The sequence below is a fragment of the Zerene cesonia genome, chromosome 5 (genome assembly GCF_012273895.1).
Source record: "Zerene cesonia ecotype Mississippi chromosome 5, Zerene_cesonia_1.1, whole genome shotgun sequence".
Lineage (NCBI taxonomy): Eukaryota > Metazoa > Arthropoda > Insecta > Lepidoptera > Pieridae > Zerene > Zerene cesonia.
Window position 1 is genome coordinate 4,621,580 of NC_052106.1, and position 22,863 is coordinate 4,644,442.

At 32.0% G+C, this 22,863-nt stretch overlaps 4 protein-coding genes across 6 annotated transcripts in view; 2 read left to right on the forward strand and 2 right to left on the reverse strand.

Annotated features, from left to right (window-relative positions):
- Nucleotides 1-179: 179 nt before the first annotated feature.
- LOC119840050 (homologous recombination OB-fold protein-like) lies at nt 180-2,232 on the reverse strand. Its single transcript, XM_038366548.1, has 5 exons — nt 1,854-2,232; nt 1,407-1,784; nt 1,090-1,321; nt 445-711; nt 180-285 (listed from the first exon to the last, which is right to left on the reverse strand). The coding sequence occupies exons 1-5, from the start codon at nt 1,878-1,880 to the stop codon at nt 209-211; spliced, it is 981 nt and encodes a 326-aa protein (XP_038222476.1). The 5' UTR covers nt 1,881-2,232; the 3' UTR covers nt 180-208.
- A 996-nt stretch (nt 2,233-3,228) lies between these two features.
- On the forward strand, nt 3,229-5,148 carry LOC119840176 (troponin C, slow skeletal and cardiac muscles-like). The gene is made up of 4 exons (XM_038366690.1): nt 3,229-3,410; nt 3,642-3,810; nt 4,294-4,491; nt 5,050-5,148. The coding sequence occupies exons 1-4, from the start codon at nt 3,229-3,231 to the stop codon at nt 5,146-5,148; spliced, it is 648 nt and encodes a 215-aa protein (XP_038222618.1).
- Nucleotides 5,149-6,356: 1,208 nt separating this feature from the next.
- On the forward strand, nt 6,357-10,782 carry LOC119840041 (FAS-associated factor 2). The gene is made up of 7 exons (XM_038366536.1): nt 6,357-6,685; nt 6,794-7,043; nt 7,464-7,647; nt 8,050-8,319; nt 8,798-8,972; nt 9,269-9,406; nt 9,740-10,782. Exons 1-7 carry the CDS (start codon nt 6,551-6,553, stop codon nt 9,896-9,898), a joined length of 1,311 nt encoding a protein of 436 aa, XP_038222464.1. The 5' UTR covers nt 6,357-6,550; the 3' UTR covers nt 9,899-10,782.
- Nucleotides 10,783-14,518: 3,736 nt separating this feature from the next.
- The window catches only part of LOC119839849 (cytochrome b5 reductase 4), a 45,821-nt gene continuing 37,476 nt past the window's right edge, over nt 14,519-22,863 (reverse strand). For 2 of the 3 annotated variants that reach the window (XM_038366258.1, XM_038366260.1), the window contains 8 exons: nt 20,009-20,155; nt 19,456-19,524; nt 18,734-19,368; nt 18,295-18,508; nt 17,831-18,018; nt 16,681-16,781; nt 16,330-16,419; nt 14,519-15,509 (listed from right to left, as the gene is read on the reverse strand). In XM_038366258.1, the coding sequence (XP_038222186.1) occupies nt 15,281-15,509; nt 16,330-16,419; nt 16,681-16,781; nt 17,831-18,018; nt 18,295-18,508; nt 18,734-19,368; nt 19,456-19,524; nt 20,009-20,155 (1,673 nt within the window). In that variant the 3' untranslated portion in view covers nt 14,519-15,280. Of the gene's footprint in view, nt 15,510-16,329; nt 16,420-16,680; nt 16,782-17,830; nt 18,019-18,294; nt 18,509-18,729; nt 19,369-19,455; nt 19,525-20,008; nt 20,156-22,863 lie in introns of all 3 variants that reach the window. The other variant, XM_038366259.1, reaches the window with a different exon arrangement.

Sequence of the window (22,863 nt, forward strand, 5' to 3'; positions counted from 1 at the left end):
TAATTTACCTATTGCACTGAGTACTGAATAAGAAATAAAACATGAGAAACAACATATCACAAAAACCCTTTGGAAAAACTTATTCCTATGTATAAGAAAGCACCTGTTTCTTAAACTTCTACATCATGTGGTACTGAGTAAAAAAAATGATAAAGGTAATAATAAAAATGCTCGCATAGAAAATTGTATTAAAATGATATTTAACATTTTAAAAAATATCAGAAAAGTCTAAACCTTCCAGTTCCTTCATTTCATCAACTGGTATATCGGGTGCACTATCACTATCTGAAAGTAAAAGAAATACTTAATTACTTTATGTGTTGTTGTATTGAAGATGAGCCTAAATGTTCTGATTATTAATAAGTTTACCACAACACAATGGACAGTACAGTTGTATTATATGAAACAATTTAATTATTAATATAGAATTGATTTAACACAAACCTGATATTTGTTTCTCCCGCTTAACAATTGTAAATTCCTCATTAGATATCTTTACAAAACCATTAGGCAACTCTTCGTCATCATTAACAATTGTTGTGCTATATATGTAGTAAATATTACTTATTGTAATATTCAGGTAATGATTTTTAAAGGTACTACCAGTTGTTAACACAGTTGGGTTTTTGAGGACTAGAGCACAATATTCCGATGCTATATATGATGCAAAGATTGTCCATGCATCCCTATGCAAAGTGCATTTTATGTTACCTGAAATATAATATAGGTACATATTTTTTTGAATACATGTACACATGAGGAAAAAATATAGTGAATTCATAACAAGTGAATTGAAATTAATTTAATTGATCTGTACTTAATTAAATCATAGTTGCTAGTGTTATGATATAGCATAAATACAAGTTAATTAAGATTACGGAGCTCTGCTGGTCATTATGTCAAAAATAATCATTAATATGACATAAATTAATAACAAACTTTATTATTATAACAAAATATGTAACAAACAAGATTTCAAATAATAATAAATTCTTGATAAATTTAGAATTCTAAACAATTCCATAAGTAATTTGACTTTTCTAATCATAGATTCACATAAATAAGAATAAAATAGCCAATTTAAATTACCTGTTGTATCTCTTAATGTTATTAAAGGATCTATAGCAGATCTATCTATGGACTCTACAAATGCTTGCACTATTTTAGCCTTTCTTCTTCTTAGGTTACCTGTTAATGCCTGTTGTTTTATTGATTTGATTGTGTTGATATTTTTTATGCTTTTTGTATCTTCTAAAAGCCTCTTCCACAGAGGTGTTTCAAAAAGACCATGTGGCAAATTATTTTGTGATGAGTTTATGTCCTAAATAATTACATATTTTAATTAAGTTATATTCAAATAATTTAAATATATTTAATGACATCATAGAAATAAAGTAAATCAATACCTGTGAAAGTAATTCTATCTGACATAATGGATTATTGTTCGTTTCATCCAAAGTTCCTGTTAATAATCCTGCAGGACCTGGAAACTTTCTTTTATTTGTGTGATCAAAATGCGAATTTATAATTTTTCTTTTGGTGTGCTTTGGTGATATTTCAGTTTCATTAATAGTTTTTCTTTTAAGTTCTATTGTTTTGCCACTTATTTCATTTTCACTTGAATATTGAGAATTGCTTTCTACGTTGTTTTTAAGAAAAGACACTTGTTCCAACTTCGATATACTTGATTCATCTCTGCTTTGGAGTTGTGCGGTGTTACCAAATTTGTCCTTTTCACAAATTTGGGATTCGGACACCCCGGGGAGATCTAATTGCGATAATACCTACAAAGGATTCATAACATAAAAAACGTAATATACGAAGTAATCTTTCATGTAATTAATCGCAATTACCTGATCATAATCATCAGATTCAAACATATTTTTAACAAATTAGCATAGGTACTGTTGTACTCTCTTTTATAGTACTGTAATAATTTGTTATTATTTAGGTATTATGTATGTATGATTTATAATCTTTAATTTTGTTTCTGTAATCTACATGTACCTATTTCTGCTTAAAAACTTAAAGTTATTTGGGATAACTGGAAAGTGGAAATTTATACCGTTTTATTTTTAAGCTTTTTAATGTCAAAACTTTAAAGTCCACTGTCAACTGTCCAAACCACAGATTAGATTAAGTACTAGTTATAGACTGATTAGAATAAGTAACTAGTTGTAGACTGTAGGACACACGTAATATTATACTGGGTATTCTTTGCTGTAGTATTATCATTTATCCTATTCTCTGTACATTGTTGTTCAGTGTCAATATGAGAATCTATACTACTTGCAATGTGGATTAGCTCAATTGTGACTACATATTTATGAAATTTAAAGATTTTCCCTTTTCTACTACATCGCTATTTCTTCTATATGAAAATCTTTATATACCTAAGACACAAAGCAATCAATCAGGAAATTTTATCTTTGTGTAATGGTAAACATGAAATACAATAATTTGTTTGCTGTCCGCATAGAAGTGCATCTTTTATATTATGTCGGAACGATCGCATAAGTAATCACCACCGACCCTTAAACATGCGCAGAGGTAGTGCCACTGCGAATGCGCTCAGCGCTGCCCGCTTTTAAGGGAAAGGATTCAGGTGTGGGGGTGTGACTGGGGAAGTACCCAGTGCGAGCTGCCCAAGTCTTTCGGTTGCTAGTGGCTTCAGAGACACAATCTAAAATTTAATCATGAAGAAAACGAAATGTCATTTAAATCTCTCGAGTATTTAGTTTCGGAGTTTGATAATTATTAAAAATCTCAGACTACTTAAGTCAAAAATTTGTGTGTTGTTGTGGTGTTATTGTTTGTTTTTCTGAAAGTTTTTTTTTTTTAATAATAATAAACAAGTTTCATTCATTTAATTTCATTTTCGCTACAGTCTTATTCGATACTAGCTGCGCCCTGCGGCTTCATCGTCGTTGCGTGAAACAACAACAAGCACCCACGCATTCTTAGTCCTCACAAACTTTCGCATTTATAATATTAGTAGGATAGTAGGATTGGAATGCACAGGCCTTACGGCTGTGTGAACTGTTAGGCTGGCTTAAGTAGGTACTCTTTGATTAATTTACCTAGTATTTTGTTTATTTTGAACATAAATAAAATAGTATTTGTCATACGTAACTGTGACAAGCAAATAATTTTTTTTTATAATTTCAAGAACACAGTTTTCTAAATTTTCTTTAATTTTTAGATTGATTAATTGTATAAATTTAAAAGATGGGAACATTCGATGTTTATGATCCATTGAGAAATGTGAATATAAGTTTTACCGAAGAGCAGCTAATAGAAATTTCAGAATGGTTTGATGCAACTGCTAAGCCGCGATTAGTTATAAATAATGGAGATCCTATAAATGTTATAACTATAGATGATTTAAAGCAGTTTTTGGAGCTTAAAAAGTAAAGATATTTAGAAATTTTGCCTAAAATATCAATTTAAGATAGTCACTTTATCCATTTGAGTATGTGGCATTTAATCAGTGTTTTTTTTTTAAGAAAAATCAAAAATATAGGAAAGTGTCGTCGCAACTTATGCACGCACAGATATTGTCAGCTTGCTACTTCTCACTATCTCGATTACTTAATTTTTATCGATAAATATGAATAACACATTTAAATTCTAAATGGTAGAATCCATAGAAGAAGTTTCCATTATCCATCGTATGGAGAAATTATGATTGAAGCAGAGAAATTGAAAGCTGGCATAACAAGAATGTTAACCAAAGAACAAATGATATATATGTTAAATAAATGGACTTTGCGACCAAATTTAAAACATGAATTAAAACTAGCTTTTAAGGTATTATTGCTTAGATTTCATAATTAAATATATCCCAACGAGTGAAATTCAGAATATATTTATTACAAATCTTTCACAAGTACCTTCCATAGGTATAATCCTGCGGTCTTATCTTTAGATCATATGTAAGTAAACTGAAATATATCTATATTTACATGATTCTGAAAAGTTGTAAGCATCCGTTAAAATATTCATAATCCAACGTTCGAGATTGCTATGGGCCGAAAAATTTTGATTATCGCAAACACATTTCGATGCCATTCAATTATTTCGTCCTTTCGACTCTCGTCTGTCGTTCGTTCCACCACATACATGTAATAATCTGAACGGACTCATGATCAGCCAGGCTATTCAAACAATAAGCTAAACATGTCCCGCATAAAGTTCGTGCCACCGCATGTAATCGCACTATTCGTTGTGACGTATTATGTTTATTGTTTAAAAAATAATAAGTCATTTTTTATGCTTATATGTCTATCATAGGTATTTGACACAGAGAAGAGAAATTTTCTAGATATAGAAGAAATAAAAGTAATTGTCAATTCTTATGGCGACGTTTTTAATGAATCGGAAACTTTAGAAATGCTACGCGATGCAAATGTGTCTGGGAATGGAAATGTTATTTATGAGGAATTTGTTGAAAGTCTTTTTAGTCTGGCGCCTGAACTAAACGAAATAAAGGTAGGTAGAGAAAAAACGATAATTCTTCAATTAATTAACAAATTATGGAAAGATAACTCCGAAATAAATATGTAACTTGAACAAAATATGTATTTTTTATGTAGATTCATCACTAGCTACACAATACAGTATAAGTGTTATGTTATTTGTGATAAAACGTTACATAATATAAAGACAAAGTAGCTTCAATCTGTCTCCCTATGCTCAGAATTTACGTTTATGCACATATTTTTTTATGACAACCGTGGCTCCTGAGGAAGGTTTATGATTAACAATTCCGTTTCCTTTTCCTCATCCTTACCAGTCTATTCCTTCTTTCCAGTCGTAAATCCTTTCCTTATCCCTTACCCTGAAAAGCGGGCAGAGCATTCGCTTAGGCACTCTGCTTCTGCGAATGTTCATGGGCTGTGGTGATCGCTTACCATCAGGCGATCCACCAGCTCAGTTGCCCGCTATGACAAAAAAAAAACATATGCATCATTGTACATATGCAAAGCCAGGCAGGGGGTGTTAGTTGAAATTATAAAAATATATATCGTGGTTTCTATTAATTTCTAGGCAGAATATTTATACGACGATCCTGATGAAGATCCTTCTGTCCCACCTGAAGTTGTGTCAGAGGATGTGCAACCCCCACCGCTAAAGGATCCTAAATAAATTAAGTCACAATTTGGGTCTTTTCTCTTGAATTTAACTTATCCATTGGGTGTTACATGTCTTCATTAAACACTAATAATATAGATCTATTAATTTTTTAATTAAATAGATTATAAAGGATCTCAAAACATAAGTTTTGTAATTTTTATTATTGGAAATGTACCAATTAGCTCTTTTTTTGACTTGATAAAATTATATTTTATTGTTGATAAGACATCTAGTCGAGCATTTATTCGTGTCATATCATCATGCTACTAGGTTACAAATACATATCCTAATTACATCAAATAATAATAAATAAATTTATTTTGTAATCCAGTAATGAAAACTTTAATATATTTGTCACATGTGTTTGTAATGAACAGTAACTGTTTTGCTGTGTTTTGATAATTGAAAGCGCTTTTGAAAGAAATCTAGCGGAAAAAATTACATAGATTAAATCTTATGGTCACCCTATTAAATAGGTACACAGCTCTTCCACATTACCTCTCTCGCTCGGCTCGTTCTTCAGCCGAAAGTCCTATTTATAAAGTGTTTATACATCGTGTATGTAGAAGTCCTTTTTGCATTCCTATATATCAATAACGGTTTATTTTAACATCGAATTTAAACGAAACTGCTTAAAAAAATCATTAAACAATATTATTTTTTATATTGCTTATTGAATTTTTTATTATAGTGACATCATAGCCGGAGCTGGAGGCCCATATCCTTTTCCGTACCCTTCCCAGTCCTTTTCTTATTCCTTTAGCGAATCCTTTCTTAATCCCTTCCCAACATAAAGTCGGCAGTCCATTTGTAGAGGCCACTGTAACTGTATTTTAACTTTAATGTCAATATTCGACTATAATGCCGATCCCTTACACTCTGACGCAAAAGGAAACCCACAAGTGTGGAACAACATTTTAATTTTATTATTATTCTCTGATTCTTTTTTAATAAAATACTTAGTTTATTACCATTTAATTATCTTCACTATTTTAACCAATAAAAAATTCCCCATTCTTGTTTGTATTTTAATACAAATAAAATAATTATAGAATTTACATTTCTAATAGTATTTATTAATCGATCTGATAGCATTTAATTAATAACTACTTACATTTTGCAAGATATGTGTTATCGACTTTTTGGTTTGACACACAGAGTAAGTAAAATACTTTTGACACATTGAAAAGAATGATGAATGACACAATAGTGACATATCACATATCTCAGTAGATGATGTCGGAAAACTGAAACTAGATTAAATTATTTTACGTTTAGAACTAAAGAAAAAATAAAGTATTTCCACATAACTTTCAAATAATTGCATAGGTTTTAGTAGATAAGTACACGTATGTAGATTTACGAATATTTGATTACTGTTTGCGATTTTGTTGTTGTTTATTTTTACGGAGAAATGAATCTGGAAGACAATGCGATGGGCCTGACCACAGAACAAACTGATAAAATACTGCAATTTCAAGATTTAACTGGTATTGAGGATATGTCGATATGTAGAGATGTTTTGCAAAGACATCAGTGGGATTTGGAGGTAAGATTTTCAACGAAACTATGGTATATCGATCTAACAACGCTTTTTAGGTCACAGAACTTTTTACGTTTTTTTATTTTGACTTACAATATTTGAATTTTATTCAAGGTAGCGATACAAGAGCAGCTAAATATAAGGGAAGGCAGGCCTTCCGTATTTGCCACAGAGGCGCGGGCGCCCCCAGTTGTTCACGACCACATAGCACAACAAGTCTTCACAGACGATGCCCCAGAAGGACCTGGCGGTGTAACAGGACTCTTCCGATATGTAGTAAACCTAGTTGTATCAGTGTGCTATAGTACAATATCATCAGTCTTGAATTTATTATTAAGCTTCATAAGGAATGATGACCGAAGATGTAAGTATACATTTTTTATTATTAAAAGTCTTATGAAGTGATTATGTAGTAATTAAACTTCATTTATTTTGAAACTTATAACATTATCATTCATGATCATTTTTTTCATCTATGGTTATCTGATAATAATGTTTGATAAATGAGCAGTGGTGGTAAGGACTTACAAGTGAAAAGTTGGTGATGAGCATGCAGGAAATAAATAGATTTTTCAATTTATCAGCACATTATTCAAATCACGTCTGCTCGCTCTCTCTCGAAACTGCTCAAAATGTTGAAAGAACACATTGTGAGGAATTTGGCATGTCGGCAATCAAAAAGATCTAAGACATGTGACATACACCCCAATATTTACCCTCATAAGATACCTGTGTGCAGTGGGAACTTTTATCACCTGATGATAATGATGAATGTTTGTTTCAGTGGTGACAGATCCCCTTGGGGATGTTATGGGATTCATTAACAATTATACATCACGTTTTAATGCCCACCCTGTATTCTATCAGGGTACATATGCTCAAGCACTGAATGATGCCAAAAATGAACTGAGGTTCCTCATTGTATATCTACATTCAGAGTCAGCACCAGAGACCTTAAATTTCTGCAGGTAATTTAGCATACACAAAAAGTAATATGGTTTGCAAGTGGAATGCATATACAAGAAAAATTTTACATTGTCATTAATATTGTGTAAAGCACTTGTCTTTAGAAATTTTTTTATAATTAACTTACACGAATCTAGTTTCATGTAATAATCACTAATTTCACATCAAACAAATTTTTTGTATAAATGCAATATTACTAAATTATCTCAAAAATTATGATAAGATACAAGTAAATTTATTGAAGCACTCACTCTGCTTTCTAAATATGCTAACAAATTATGTGAAAGAAAAAAATTTCCTCTTGTAATGTTATGTGAATAAGACCAATATTTTTAATAACACATGTTTGCAAGAAGGCTCCTTACTTTGATCAATATATATGACACAATATTTTTTTCTTCCAGAAATACTCTTTCAGATCCAGCAGTAATCCAATACATCAACACTCATGCTCTCTTCTGGGGTTGTTCTGTGGACACCTCAGAGGGTTGGAGGGTTGCTCAATCAGTTGGCGGACGGAGATATCCCCTGCTTTGTGTGGTGTGTGTGAGAGACCACCGTATGACTGTGGTAGCAAGGAGTGAAGGGTCGTGTTCACCAACACAGCTCATAAACAGACTTCAGAGAATTGTCACAGAAAATGAACCATATCTTACAGCGGCTAGGGCTGACAGGTAGTGAAATTCATAAGTTTAAAAGTACTTCTTGACTTTATCATTCAAATTATTGAACAGTTTATGCATGTAACTTTAAATTTTATCAAATAATATAGTTAGTTTCTATGACAAAAAAAATAACAAACCAATCAATGCTTTGCATTTGCAAAATACATAATCAGCTATTATAAATGTGTATGCACACTGACATTTTCCTTCAGGGATTCATACAACTATGCACATTTTACCTTATATCTTACCTTACTTCTTCATGTTATATATTCAAAGTTTGCAATTGTAAGTTTAAAAAAAAACTAAATGCATTATCCAGTTTGACCACATACCATCGTTTTAAAATAATCTGTGGTTATCAATGCAAGTGTATTAAAAAAATGGAAGGCACACGAAAATTCCTCCTCTTACATTAATAACATCATGCTAAAGCCTCTATAAACGATCAATCGACAATCCCTAATGACACCGCTGACGACTACAGAGTGGAGCGTGAAGTAACAGCCCGTCTCCGAGCTGCGCAGGACGAGGCGTACGCTGAGTCGCTGGCGGCGGACCAGGAGAAGGAGCGGCGCCGCGCGGCCGACAGGGCGGCGCGCGCGCAGCGGGAGAACGAGGACCTGCAGCGCAGGCAGCAGGAGGAACGCCATAAGCAGGAGGTGGGTGCGGGCCGTGCTCTGAGATTTGGAACATTTATATGTCGCACCAAATGGCACTGAATCCATTCTATTCTGATATGGATCGGATAGTACAGCATTACTAGAAAGAAATGAATCATAATCAGTTAAATGATATGTAATGTAAAATAATATAGAAAGTATTTATAGTATTATTATTTAACAGATAAGTTACTATGGAGGCATTCAAAAATTGCAAATCAAGAAGGTATAATGTAGATTATTCACAAAATTTTAAATGGATAATGATATGTTTATAATTTAAGATTCTTCTTCAGGTGCAAGCAGCAAGAGTTGCAATAGCGGAACAATTACCCGAGGAGCCAAAAGCTGGGCCAGAAGCGTTGGCTCTGCTCATCAGACTACCGACTGGCGAAAGACTCACCAGGCGATTCCTTTTCGCTAACACCACTAAGGCAAGTATATGATTATTATCCTTAAATTAACGTTATTATTAAAAAGAACTAGGATGGTAAAGGATCTTATGTGACCTGATATTGAATGACACTAAATATTGTTCTTCGATTTTTTATTGTATGTTTAATTTTATTGTATTCACTCTTTGGATAGGCGTTATACGTTATATATTAGATTATTCAACAACTCATTTACAGTATTTTTAGGTCCAAATTATTCATGTACAATCTTCTAGTTAATTATGTTTGTAAGCTTTAACGATTGGATTTTTTAGGCAAATGTAAGATAAATTTTATTATATTCCTATGTTGATAGTGCCATTATCATTTCAGGATCTATACGATTTTGTCTTCAGCCATCCACAATCGCCTGAAGAGTTTGAAATCACAACAAATTTCCCTAAACGTGTCCTATCTCGCGGCCACTCAAAACTCTTAGACGTCGGCCTCAAAGATCGCGACGTACTTTTCGTCAACGATATAAACGCATAATATTATGTCAATGAAGATTAAAATTAGTAGCCATTAAGAAACATTGTTCTTTTTTTAAATTTTAGAATACAAATATTTTTGTTATCTGTGGCGAACGAGCGCAAAATTTCTATTATTTATTTAAAATTTGTTCCTCGGTTTTGGATATAAATTAGTAAAAAATGTGTGTAAAAAGCAATAAGTACGATTAATTCGGATGGAAATCTTTTATTTTGTTTCAATGCGATTTTTTTTCAACATATTGTATAAATTCGGACAAATTATGGTGTAATGGTATATAATGGATAATTGTGTAATTTATGGTTGTATATATAACTATATTATGCTGTTTTAGTTGTGAAAGATTAAGTTTTAATTCCTACTTTGAACAAGTTCAAAATAATTAGTGGGCATAATATTATATTCTAAAAAAAATTCTATGTAAAGTACTGAATTTTCTTTAACCCGGCGTCATTGTGGTAGGAAATAGGTAAATGGACGTTGAGGTGCGTCAATATTACTAGAATATTAAAATCGTGATATTTGCATATATTGCAATGCATATAATGCGTGATGTTTGAGTATATTCGAAAACTGAATTATGATACAATAATTGTCGTATGTAGTTAATCAAAATAAGAAAGGAAATTATAATTCAAGGAATCTTAAGATGACTTCATCAACTCTAACAAATAATTCAAGTTTATCAGTGTTTGCTCGTACTGTAATATGGTGGATAATGGTGGATAAATAGATAATACATATTATGTCAATCTTCATCACATCGACATCGACCCTACATTTTGTTTTTTTTTTTGTCATGGATTTCCGCTTCCGCTTTAAATCATAAATTTTACTGTCATGATGATGACGCCTATTACACAACTTCATTTTTTTTGGTGTAATATATAAGAGTAATATCCTTTTGGAAACCATCAAGATGAAAACACATCAACGCTACAAATTTTAGTGAATTCAGACGGGATTTTTACGGAGGGTGACATACGAGGCTCCTGTCCTGTGGGAACATGTATGGGCTGGTGGTGAACTTTCAGTTCGGTCGACGCCTACCTGATGTCTCATCAAACGAGTTTAGAACACAATATCGGCTCGGGCTTCTGCAATGAACGGCACCAGCGCACTTATAAAAAAAAATAAAAATAAAATTAAGACAAGTCTAGTAATTTTAACCCCACCGCAATGACGCTGGATCATACTTTTAATACGGGTCCATTTATATGGAATATATTGAAAGCGTTGGAAAAAGCATATGAAAAATGACAATTCACACTATCCATGACTAATGGTACACAACTCCGTCTTCAGCGAGTATATCAATCATATTAAAAATAAATATGCGTACTTAAATGTTCAAGTGGTAGAATTTCATATAAGAGTTTTCATAACCTGTCTCAAATCAAAATTTCTGATAATCTTTGTGACAAAAAAGTTTTCACAACAAGTCTAACATCTGTTGTGCCTTCAAATAACTTTTAGATCCCAAATTTCAAGGACAGGGTTGTATGTTAAAATAACTTCTTTTAAATCTCTCAATAGACTTGAGTAACCTGTACATAAGAACGTAGCTAGATGATGCTTACTTGTAAGTCAATTTAGTTTGTATGCAGTTTAATTAATTATTATAAATATTTGAAATCTATTCTAAGTATATTGCATATAAAATAGGCATTTAACATTCTGTGTGCTGAGCGAAATATGTTTGAACAGAATTCTTGTGTCAGTATACTAATTATATATACTAACAGATATTAAAACAGGCAGCTTAAGAACAAACGGTTAACATATTATAGTACTGCATAAAAAAAAAAACGGGCGTGACACGAGACGCCGGACTGAAGTGACAACTTAAACTAAATACGGTTAGAGTGAGAGAGAAGAGGCCTGGCTTGCTTAGCCGTATGCGTGAAAGAAAGGAAGCCAGATAGACTGGTGCCGTAACGCGTTACGTAACGAAGCGGTTTACCCTCCCATAAGTAGTAACCACTTTAAAGATATATAGGTACCATAATGCATTCACTTTTGTAAAAAAATAGTAGTAGTCATAGTTGATATTGCAGTATTGATAACATCCTTAAAAACATCATGACCATAGTCAACGGCTAAGTAAATGTTTTGTTTGCTGGTTCTATATCGTACCCGTTCTGGTTCTTAGCGGTCTACATGTATAATAATTCTATAATAATTCATTTATGAATCTATACATTTAAATGTTAGCGGAATGTTTTAATATTGTCGATGTTTTTAAAATTATTTGTGGCTCTTAATGTATATTTCAGTAATTTAATTAGATTGGAATTTTATTTATATTAAAAGTGTTAACGCATCACGAAAACGTTAGTTCAAGAATTTGTTATAATTTTCAATTTGTTATTACAAAATCTAAGTACACGTCTAAACAATAATTTTGATTATATCAATTGTATGACATAAAAATCTATGTGTTTTTATTGTAACGAATGATTTTAAACATAGGTAATTATATAATTATCCTTTTATCACATGTACAGTAGTTTGAAATAGTCTGTATTGTAAATAGCTAGGTATACGACACGGTACATAAATGAATATAATATTATATAGATTTTATGTTCGATGTATGTGAGTTAAATTTTTCGTGAAGTAATAGTTCATTTGGATACAATATGTTTTTATGTTCGTGTGCTTTCAACAATAACGTAAAAAATGTTGTATTATCAATACATAATTTTAGTTTTTTCTCTTACTTGGAATCAATGTGAATAATTCAATTTTTTCATGATACAAGCCGCTTTAACAACTAATGTCAGCCAGGTCACTCACTTGCGTACAATATGCGTATGTTTGTGCACATGTAACGAAATAACATTTGCAAATACAATCTCCTTTTCCTTACCATACACAGTCCTTACCTTTATTAATCCTCTTGTCAATCCCTTCTTAATCCCTTTCCAATTTAAAGTCGGCAATCCATTTGTAGACGCGTAAGGTCTGCGATCGACCATACGCTTCTCCAAATGTCCATAAGTAGTTGTAGCGCATACCATCAGGCCACCCACCAGCTCCATAGCCAACGATGACATAAAAAAGTCGTCCCACACTTTGATTAATTGAACGAATGTGAGTACCGGCAACAAAGTTGAATTGCTATAGAATTGCAGCAAAATATTTCGTTTGTTTTCGTAGAATTAGGATTGGCATTACGTCAATTAATTATAAATTATGTTTAGTTTGTTTGCATTCCAAAAGGAAAGCTTGTTATGATTCGGATATTTTTATTATCTCTATAAAATATTAAAATATCTTTAATATGCAGTCCTAGGTTTGTGATGCATTGGAATAACGGATATGGTAGTTAAACCATTCTTTGGATATATATTTTCTTAACTAAAGTATCCTACGAATATCCTCCTAAGAACCTTAAATTGTGCGTGCAATTGAATTTCCAAGAATAGTTAATCATTAAAAATATTTTTTAAATATTCTATTCTCGATACTATTTGCTATTATTCCTATGTTTATTAAACTGAATAATGAGAAAGCGAAGTATTAAACGATCAAGTCAATTTGTGTCATTTACAAAAGGATAAGAAAAAGATGATCTAGGCGCAGGGCTAAAGATTGCAAGCACAGAAACACAATCGCTTTAAGAATCGTGTCAATGAACACAAAAAGCGGAATTTTTCAGATATTTCACAGATTATTTCATACGTATCCAGTATTTTAAAATTTTTAAAGAGTCCAGTGACATACTTTAAAATTTAATTATATAATATGTCACTGGACTCCACCTGAACGACTGGACCGATATTAATGAATGGTTTTGTCTTTTTGAGCGGATTCGAGAGTCGTTCCAAGGCGAACGCGAACACAGCTAATAATACTATAAACCTAGCTTTCTATTCTTTAGTCTAGTACTTGATCGTGTAATACTATATTACTACAATTCTCCACATTGCTTTTTAATTTGCTTTTCGACGGTCGCAATATTGCTGGTTAAGATTTTTACTTGTGATAAGTTATAGAAAGGGCAGTGAGAGTACCAAAGGTGCTGAGGAATTGTTACTGCAAGCATTTAGTTTGATATGATTTGTCTAATGTTTTGTTGTAATATAACAATGTTCCTTTAATATTGTGTTTTTATTTACAAAGACCCTGGATTTATCTTACGGAATTCCATATTTATTATGTAGCTATACATATTTTAGCGATAGAATTCACAAGATGATTATGTAAGATTTATCATACAGAGAAAACTGCGATCATAGTGTTTGAGCTTCAACGATTCGCCCAGTTCTACCAGTTCAGCGTGTAGAGCATAATTATATGATATTCAAAATTAAATGATTCTATAGGTATTGTTTTAAAATTATTACTAATTGTCACAACTAATCTATAAATGCTATAAATACATTTTTAGCAGATTGGTAAAAAATTGGGGAAAAATAACTAAAACATAAACATCAGTATTTCCATTTTATTTAAAAACCAACTGCATACCAAAAAATACAATGTACATACACTTAAAACAAATATTACATGGAATGTAGGCACTTTTACATTTTTACAACAAACCAAATCACCTAATTATAAAATAAAAATTGTTACTATATTAAATCTATATTAGACTGTCTCAAAATTCAATTTTAAATTAATAAAAAATTCAAATAGATTTCATAAAAGGTAAACTTACTTAATTAATTATCTAGCAGATATAGTATTTACAATGGATCTTTTAAAAAATAAATAGTTGTTTTATTTTATTTAATGTAATAATGACTATTTATTTGAGCGTCAATAGTAAATTAAAATTTAAATTATTTATTATTGTAGTAAAAATTAATAAGATTTTTGTCAGTAGAACATCAAATGCAAAAAAGGTATTTGATTTTATTTGGATGGATTTAATTAAGGCCTATAATACACATTGAGCAAACAATTCCTCAAACAGTTTTTTATTTTATCTGTTGTTTTCACGAGTAAATATACCAAAGCTTCACATGTGTATCCGAGGCCTATTAACCTATTCTGAGGAACATACCTAAAACTTATCCTGTGTAGGTACGTAAGTTCACGACATTATATAGTATTTGGATGTAGGTATCACGATAATTAATTATATTTTACAGTATTTCGGATTTTAAGGAATATTAAATTAATTCAAAGTTTACTTACGTTTATGTCTCACTCACCGGACGTGCTTAGTGCTTTTTGCATAATCTTAACAATAGTAAATTATGAATTCTAATAAATACTAATTAGGTAATTAATATTCCCACTTAAATACTCTAGTTTGTCTTTTAAATACTAAACCTTTATATTTATAGAAATATACTTTGAAAGTGCAGGACCCACAAAAATTATAAAAAAAATACTTTGCACCTCACGTAATTATAATTAGCGTTCTCATCCAATAAATGCATGTATGTGGCTTTCTTTCATGCCAATTTTTTTCAATAAGTCCATGCCGGTGTGTGTAAACTCCGTAGGTCCACAGAGACATGCAAAATGCGTGTTCTCATCCGGATAATTTACATTCTCTTTTTTGAGCACCTGAGAGAGTATATCGAGGCCTATTCTTCCTTTCGGCCCCGTCCAAGCTGGATCGTTTGAAAGGACATGCAATACATTTAATCTGTAACCAAACAATGATTTATGCTCAAGAACCATCGAAAAGAAAGCGGTTAAGTGCGAGTCGGACTCTAGACGTTTCCGTACAAATAGGTAAGCTAAACGGCAACTGCAAAAAAAAAACATGAAATTGGACATCCATCCAGTTTATAATAGTGGGAACTAATAATCATCATCATCATCACCATCATCATCAACCTATATATGTTCCCACTGCTGGGACGCAGGCCTCCTATGAGGGTTCAGGCCATATTCCACCACGCTAGCCAAGTGGGGGTTGGCAGATGTCACATATCGTCGAACTTTTGATTCTTGGACATGCCGGTTTCCTTACGATGTTTTCTTCACCGTTTTGAACAGTGGTGATGTTGCACATGCGCAGATAAATTGAAAAAAATCAATCTATTTGCTGTACGCTCGCCTGACTTCGAACCCCGACTTGTCGATTTCGTCCGAGGTTCGAGGAGGTCCGAAGTCCACTGAGCCACCATTGCATAATCAACTACTACTAAGTTCTAACAAAATATAGACCAAGGTGCAAAATTAATTACAGAAAAGTAACATTTTAGGAGTAAGTACAAATTTATAGTTTCATTAAATATTATGAACACCATAGTCTGAGGAGTAAGGAGTTAATCACTTTTATACGAAAAATGGCGAGCAAAATATATAGGTCAAGATATAAATGTAATTAGAAGACTTGAAATACTTAACACAATTATAGTTATTTATAAGTATCATTAAGTGTAATTAATAGTTATTTGTGTCAAGTCTGAACATTAGACCGCCTGGTTTACAAAATTTACTTTATTACATTTAATTACCTGTCGTCTTGTTGAGATATTTCATCAAATTTATCTTTGAAAAGTATATCCCCTTCTGTTTTGTTGAAGAACACTAAATGTATTCGTTCGCTGAAATGAGAAACATTTAATTTAATGAGAATCCAGTATATCTATCTGTAACAGATTCCAAATACTTGAAATCTTTGTTTTATTGAATTTATAATATTTTTTGCTACATATTTTTAACTTTCAATTAAAGGGATATAAATAAATATTGTCTATTGAACATTTTGAATAAAAAATCTAGCTATTTAAGTTTTTCGGTAAATCTCGTTCATTTGACCACAAGTTTAATTTACAATGTAACTTCGATCTATGTGTATGACTTACCATTTAGGATTAGATCTAGACAACATGAACCTCAGCAAGCCTAACATAGGTGTTATACCAGTTCCAGCTGCTATGAGATATAAAGTCTTCACCGCTTTCAACTAAAACGAAAAATGATAAATTAAAATTTGTTTTCGTTCTAATAGATGACGTAGAAGTTATGATGGATGAATTGCGGGCCAATACGACCATAAAATATGTGTAAATTGTTCGTAGACAATTTTTTTGCTCGAAAATTATAATGTTGAAGGATAATATATTAGACTTAACGGTAAGACGGCTTCCTATAGCTGACATAATTGCTGTTCTTCTATATTATTTTCTCTTTAGTCATTTTGATTCATATGTAGATGGGTATACTAAGTATTAAAGCCTTATCACGGTTGAAATGCGTAGGTACTTATGTAATATGTGATTACAGAATATAAATATCAATAAAGTCAATCGTTAAAAGTTAAATCGTTTTCTACGTTTCACTATGTAGATATTTCTTACAATATTGCTTGAGATAAGGCGTTTTACTGAATCGTGGTTAAGGTTCCTTATCTGTTACTATAACCTTGACCATAATGCGTCCCTTTTAAGAAATTGAGGAAAAGTAAAACGAAATATTCCATATTGTAAGACTTACAGCAGTTAAAAACAAAATTATTAATCTGTTTGATTTAAATTAATGCTTAATTCTTCATTCTCTAAATATAAAACCACATGTCGGCAGTCCTGGTAAAGGGACCTTAGAAGCATACATAATGATAAGGAACACAACCCAATTAAAATCATTCTAGATGTTTAAATAATAACGTATTTCTAATTATAAACAACATAAATGCAACTTATTTAAGAAAGATTGAGAATATTAATTGCCCACCGTTTGTGCAAAACACGGTTATGTAAGATGTATGACGTAGATACCTTGAACCAACACTCCGTGTGGGTCACACCGCTCTTATGCGAATAAACATACAAGGAACACTGTACTTAAATATAGTGCAACATATATGTGGAAGCGTGACAAAGGCAATAAACAGGAGGCCTATTCATAGGGGGATTAAAGGCTCAGAATATATTACTATGTATAGTAGGATACGACAACTGAAGAACGTATACTTGTAGGTTAAAACAAAACCAGACACTCCAATTCTCAACATACCTGAAGCAATTGAAAATTCCCATAAGGCCCCGATATCGTAATTAAATCACCAAGTTTCAAGGATGTTAGGTGCGGAGATAGCGCTCCAAGTTCGTAGCGTTTAATCGTTAATTTGAGAGCACTGAATTCATTGCTCTGATTGTCCCAACCGTCGCCAATCGGTGTGTAAGAGCGGATACATTCAGAATCTATAAAAGTATGTATACACTAGGTATAATATTGGAAGATTCTTAAAAAGAAATAACAAATTCGAGATATTAGCTTTATTTGATATACTTAAATAATGAAAAAGAGATGACATAACTGTTTAATAGGCGGGTAAATTTTATTTTTCCATTTAGGCCATTACAGTGAAATTTACTTTAGGATTCCAGTGATAAATGCTTCTCTTATTACTACCACTTCTACATACTATTTAGGTTCTAAAATACATATTTATATTACAAAATGTACAACAAAATCACCTGTCGTATGATGAACTCTAACGTGGTGTCCCAAAGGGACTAGTGCCGGTCCGGATATTGGAGCCAATGTAATGAGACTGGTGTCATGGGACACTTTACTGACGTCCATTACACGACACTCCATTTTCCTCGGAGTCGTTATTTGAATAGCTTCCCCGAAAATCGTTTCACCACATCCCTTCCATAGTTTATTTTCGGATTTCATGGCAACTACCTATAATGTGAGCATTACATATTATAAATAACATTGAAATAACCTTACACAATGATCACAATTTCTTTGTCAGGTGTTTTTCTATATGATTATCTGTTTAATGATTTTCTGCGAATATTTTGCTTCACTTATCGTAAAGAGTACTAGGCAAATGCCAGCAAATGAATATGTCTTTATAATTATTTTAATTATTATATTTTAAGATATTTAATATTACATACTTACTTCAATTTTACCGCTTTCAGAAAATACTCTTAATTGCAAAGGCTCCGCTAAGTTACCTTCTGGTATTAGTCTAATTGTTCTAAGCCAATTGTCGGTTGCAACCTCTATCAATAAAGATCCTTCTAATAACTTTGCACAGCCACCGGGGTTGGCTAAAGGTCCAGTGTATATAGAAATAATAAGCTTTGCTGATGTTTGTATCCAATCAAATCGCAAGGAGGCCGGCGAGTCTTTCAATTTATTTGTCGATTTAGCAGGGCTCGCCGCTGCCCTACGGCTGATCGATACAGGCAAATCGCTCGACTGAATTAAGCTCTGCATAATCTTACTCGGGGGACTACCTTTGACATTTTCTTCGCTTTTAGCCGTGATCTTTTTCCTAACGGGCGTTATGCAATTCGCTAAGTTCTCCATTGATTTTCTGACAAGTTCCTGCGCTTTCGATGGTTCTTTCAGTTTGTCTGATTTTGAAGATGATATCGAAGTACGGAATAGTTCTTCAGCGTCCGGTCGATCGAACGAGAGAGGACCTACCAGACATTTAGCTAATAATGAATCATAGTTCACCCAGGGGTGCACTTTGTCAAAGAGTTCTGTAGCATCGATTCCAGCACCACGCATTAATTCTTCGGGACCTTGAAACATATATTTATCAAACTTCGATTTTTATATAAAATTTTTAATTTTTTATAGCAGAAATTTCACTTAATCGAGTTACCTACCTCCCGGATGATACGGCAAGTAATGGGTGATGTTATATACGCGTCCACGGATAGCTAGCCACGCATCATCTGTAATATAAGTTTAGTAATAATAAAAGTTAATGAGTACAAACAACTGTAAAGAAGGAATGTTTATTTAAGTATTGAATGTACTAACCTAATAAATAATGCAGTTACTAGTATACAATAAAATAATTATTACAGTAGGTATATAAGGAGACCTTATCGCTTATCAGCGTTCTTTTGCAGGCTGACCAAAGTAAACGATAAAGAAAAAAGGTAACATAAATGTAACAATTATAAATTGTAGAAGGATTAATGACAGACCATAGGACAAATGCATTGCTTCTTATTGTTTATACGCTTCAAAGGTGGCATATCCTAATAATCGTTATAAAATGAATGTAAAAAATATTATTTTCAAGTAATAAATATATGAAGCAGTAAAATTTCTATTCAAATTTCTATTGTTATTATTTGTATATATTCATAAGTCAGTTAAAATAATAGCTGTATATTAAAAATAAAAAATACCTATTATACTAAAACATACTTTGGGTTTTGTGTAAAGCGAGTTCTGAAGGCGAAACCGGTCGAATCCGCCCACCAACGCCTGTAAGATCTTTTCCGGAATTCCCTAATCTTATCCAGTCCATAAGACTGTGGCCAGGTTGAAGAGCACATTTGTTTCGGGGGTTGCCTAGAACAAAATATAACATCAGAGAAAATGCATATCGATTAAGTCATACCAATTGATCACACTGGATATCCAATAAATATTTATGAATGAAATATACGTTAATTTAAACTCTTCTTATACTACGTTATATAAAATGTGTTGTATGAATTCCCGTAACTCTACAATCAAACAAATTACAGAACTGGAAAGTTTCGAACTAATAAATATCTTAATTTTCTTTCCGAGTTGAAATATAAATCGACATCAAAGTTTTGAAAGTTTATCCAGATAGGCAAGTTTTCTTGAAGAATCATTGGAATTCAATTCGAGGATACTGAAATTTGGGGAGTTAATGAAATTGTTCAGAAGTTTGTTTTTTATTATGATATATAGGGTGTCCCTCCGATGGTGTACTCTGCTCAATGGTACTTATAGTTATTCATACGCTGATAACTTAAAAAATACTTAAACAACAAAACGACGTACACGCTTAGCGCAGCTAATGCGGACATCTGCGTGCGAACGGCAAAGGTGAACGAGTGGCCTGGCCTTAAGGATGTACACTAAGAGTTTTAAGAATTCATCAAATAGAAAAAAAATGCGTTGCGTATTTTATGAACATTGCATACGTCGTGACACTTTTATAATGCCATGTAACTAACACTTTATGTTTAACATCGGCTTAATAAATTGTTTATGCTTGGTCTTTGGGTCACTTATTGCTTGGGATAAATATCTAGTGCTAAATTAGCTTTATAAAATGTGTAACTATCAAATCTTCGAAACTCATAGAGTTATCCTCAATTTACCCTGAAATAATGTAATAGAATCTCCCACATTCTACAAACGTCTAAAAATCAAGTTTCATCAATGTATGTGGGCGGGAATTTCAATTAAATTGCGTTCTTGATGGCATAAAATTTCCACAAATAGAATATGTAGCTATAAATAGGACGGTTGGTTGGTTATACTTTTATTAACAAAACAAAAATATTTACCAAAAAATTACGATTTTTATTAAATTGATTAGAAATATAAAAAATAAGTACTTAGTCCAAATGTTAATGCCACACGGGAACCACCGACTTTCAAATATAAAAAAAACTACCTAGAAAGGTATGAGGTAACAAAGTAATAAAAAATACAGCTGAATATATAAAACTTCCTCTATTTTTTAAATAGGTTGAAAATGCCAACATAGTATAATTTCAGATCCACCTTAATTTCAATAATTATCACAATAAAAACTATTTAAAATATGTATGCGTTTAGTTTTTGTATTAATCATAGATTTATAGCATTTCGGGTAGGCCAAAATAAAACCGCAAAACAAACATAGTGTTAGTGCCAGAGTGATATAATAAATTATCATAATGATACCTATTTAAGATGAAGCAGTCCAAGGAATATAGCACATCCTTGGAAGTATAATTTGGCTGTAATATAGTTATTAAAGCTCACCGAGGCAGCAGAGCAAATAATAATTATCTACGTCATAATTATAACGGGGTAATGGTAAGAATATCTGGGTTAAGTTCAGTTATTTCTAATAAGTCATAACGCCCTCTTAATAAGACGTTGAGGAGTTATCATAGAACCTAGAACCTTCAATATTATATCCCAAGTATGTTCCTACAAGATAAAGATATATTCATTATCCTCATAAAGGACACAGAAGCGAGCTCGTAAATTATAATTGTTTTATAGGCCATATAAGGAATGTATCTCTGGAACATAGCCGTAGTTTGTGATATTTTTTTTACTTTTACTACATTTAAAATTTATGTGATTTAAGCCTAGAGCTCTATAATCCCAAAATCCCTGGAAAGTTTGGTCAGTTAATTAAAATAACAAAGATATCTGAAATAATATATATATATTTTTTTCTATTTCTTTTTATGTTGTCCATGTCTATGTTATGTTATCTAGTTGTGTTGATATGTCTAAATTTCCTTATGTGATGTTGACAATAAATGAGTTTTTTTATTTATTTATAAATATTATGAAGACAAATATAATCAGGTATGGTAGGCGCGCCGTTAACATTTGAAAACGCTTATAAAATTAACGTTAACCCGTATGTTAATAAACGATTTTTAGTCTATTTGTCATTAATCAGACACAAAATTATACATGGCTTGCAATACATGGGCACCATTTTATACTAAGCGAGCAATCGCGCATTATAGTACCTTCATGGGCGAGTGCCGAGTGTAGAGGAGTTCAAAATTGGGAGAAAAGCGGCGAGACGCGTTCAAATATCAGCAATTTCATATTTGTGACCTCTTTCTCCTATACATGTTTGTAATAACATCTCGTATAATAAATAGTGTTAATATTTAACCTTTACTTTATGTTAACCTCTAAAAAAGCGTTCTATAAACTACACTACGAAATAAACCTTAAATGGTAGCGGAAAAGCAATCAACGCCATATTTTTTAGTTATGTTCATGTTTCAATGGGCAAGGTGAGAATAAACTACGTAAATAACACGTATTACTCTGTGGAAATGCTGTTATGAAAATATTTTCTAATAAAAAAAATAAAACGTTCATGAGAAGGCCATTATTAAAGAAAAAAGGCGTTTATTGACACATTTTTTACGACTTTCGTTGCGTATATTTCGTCAACTATTTATTTTAAAAGAAAAAACTTCAAGGCTTTTTTAAGACACGAAAATGAAACGAAACTTCTACTCCAAGTATAATCGAATTTTGTCGAAATTAAA

Coding starts and splice junctions, on each gene's coding strand:
- LOC119840041 (XM_038366536.1), top strand. CDS start 6,551: ATGAATCTGGAAGACAATGCGATGGGCCTGACCACAGAACAAACTGAT. Junction 6,686..6,793: donor GACATCAGTGGGATTTGGAG/GTAAGATTTTCA, acceptor ATTTTATTCAAG/GTAGCGATACAAGAGCAGCT. Junction 9,407..9,739: donor TTTTCGCTAACACCACTAAG/GCAAGTATATGA, acceptor TTATCATTTCAG/GATCTATACGATTTTGTCTT.
- LOC119840050 (XM_038366548.1), bottom strand. CDS start 1,880: ATGTTTGAATCTGATGATTATGATCAG. Junction 712..1,089: donor AACATTAAGAGATACAACAG/GTAATTTAAATT, acceptor ATTATATTTCAG/GTAACATAAAATGCACTTTG. Junction 286..444: donor GCGGGAGAAACAAATATCAG/GTTTGTGTTAAA, acceptor TTTTACTTTCAG/ATAGTGATAGTGCACCCGAT.
- LOC119840176 (XM_038366690.1), top strand. CDS start 3,229: ATGGGAACATTCGATGTTTATGATCCATTGAGAAATGTGAATATAAGT. Junction 3,811..4,293: donor AATTAAAACTAGCTTTTAAG/GTATTATTGCTT, acceptor TGTCTATCATAG/GTATTTGACACAGAGAAGAG. Junction 4,492..5,049: donor CTGAACTAAACGAAATAAAG/GTAGGTAGAGAA, acceptor ATTAATTTCTAG/GCAGAATATTTATACGACGA.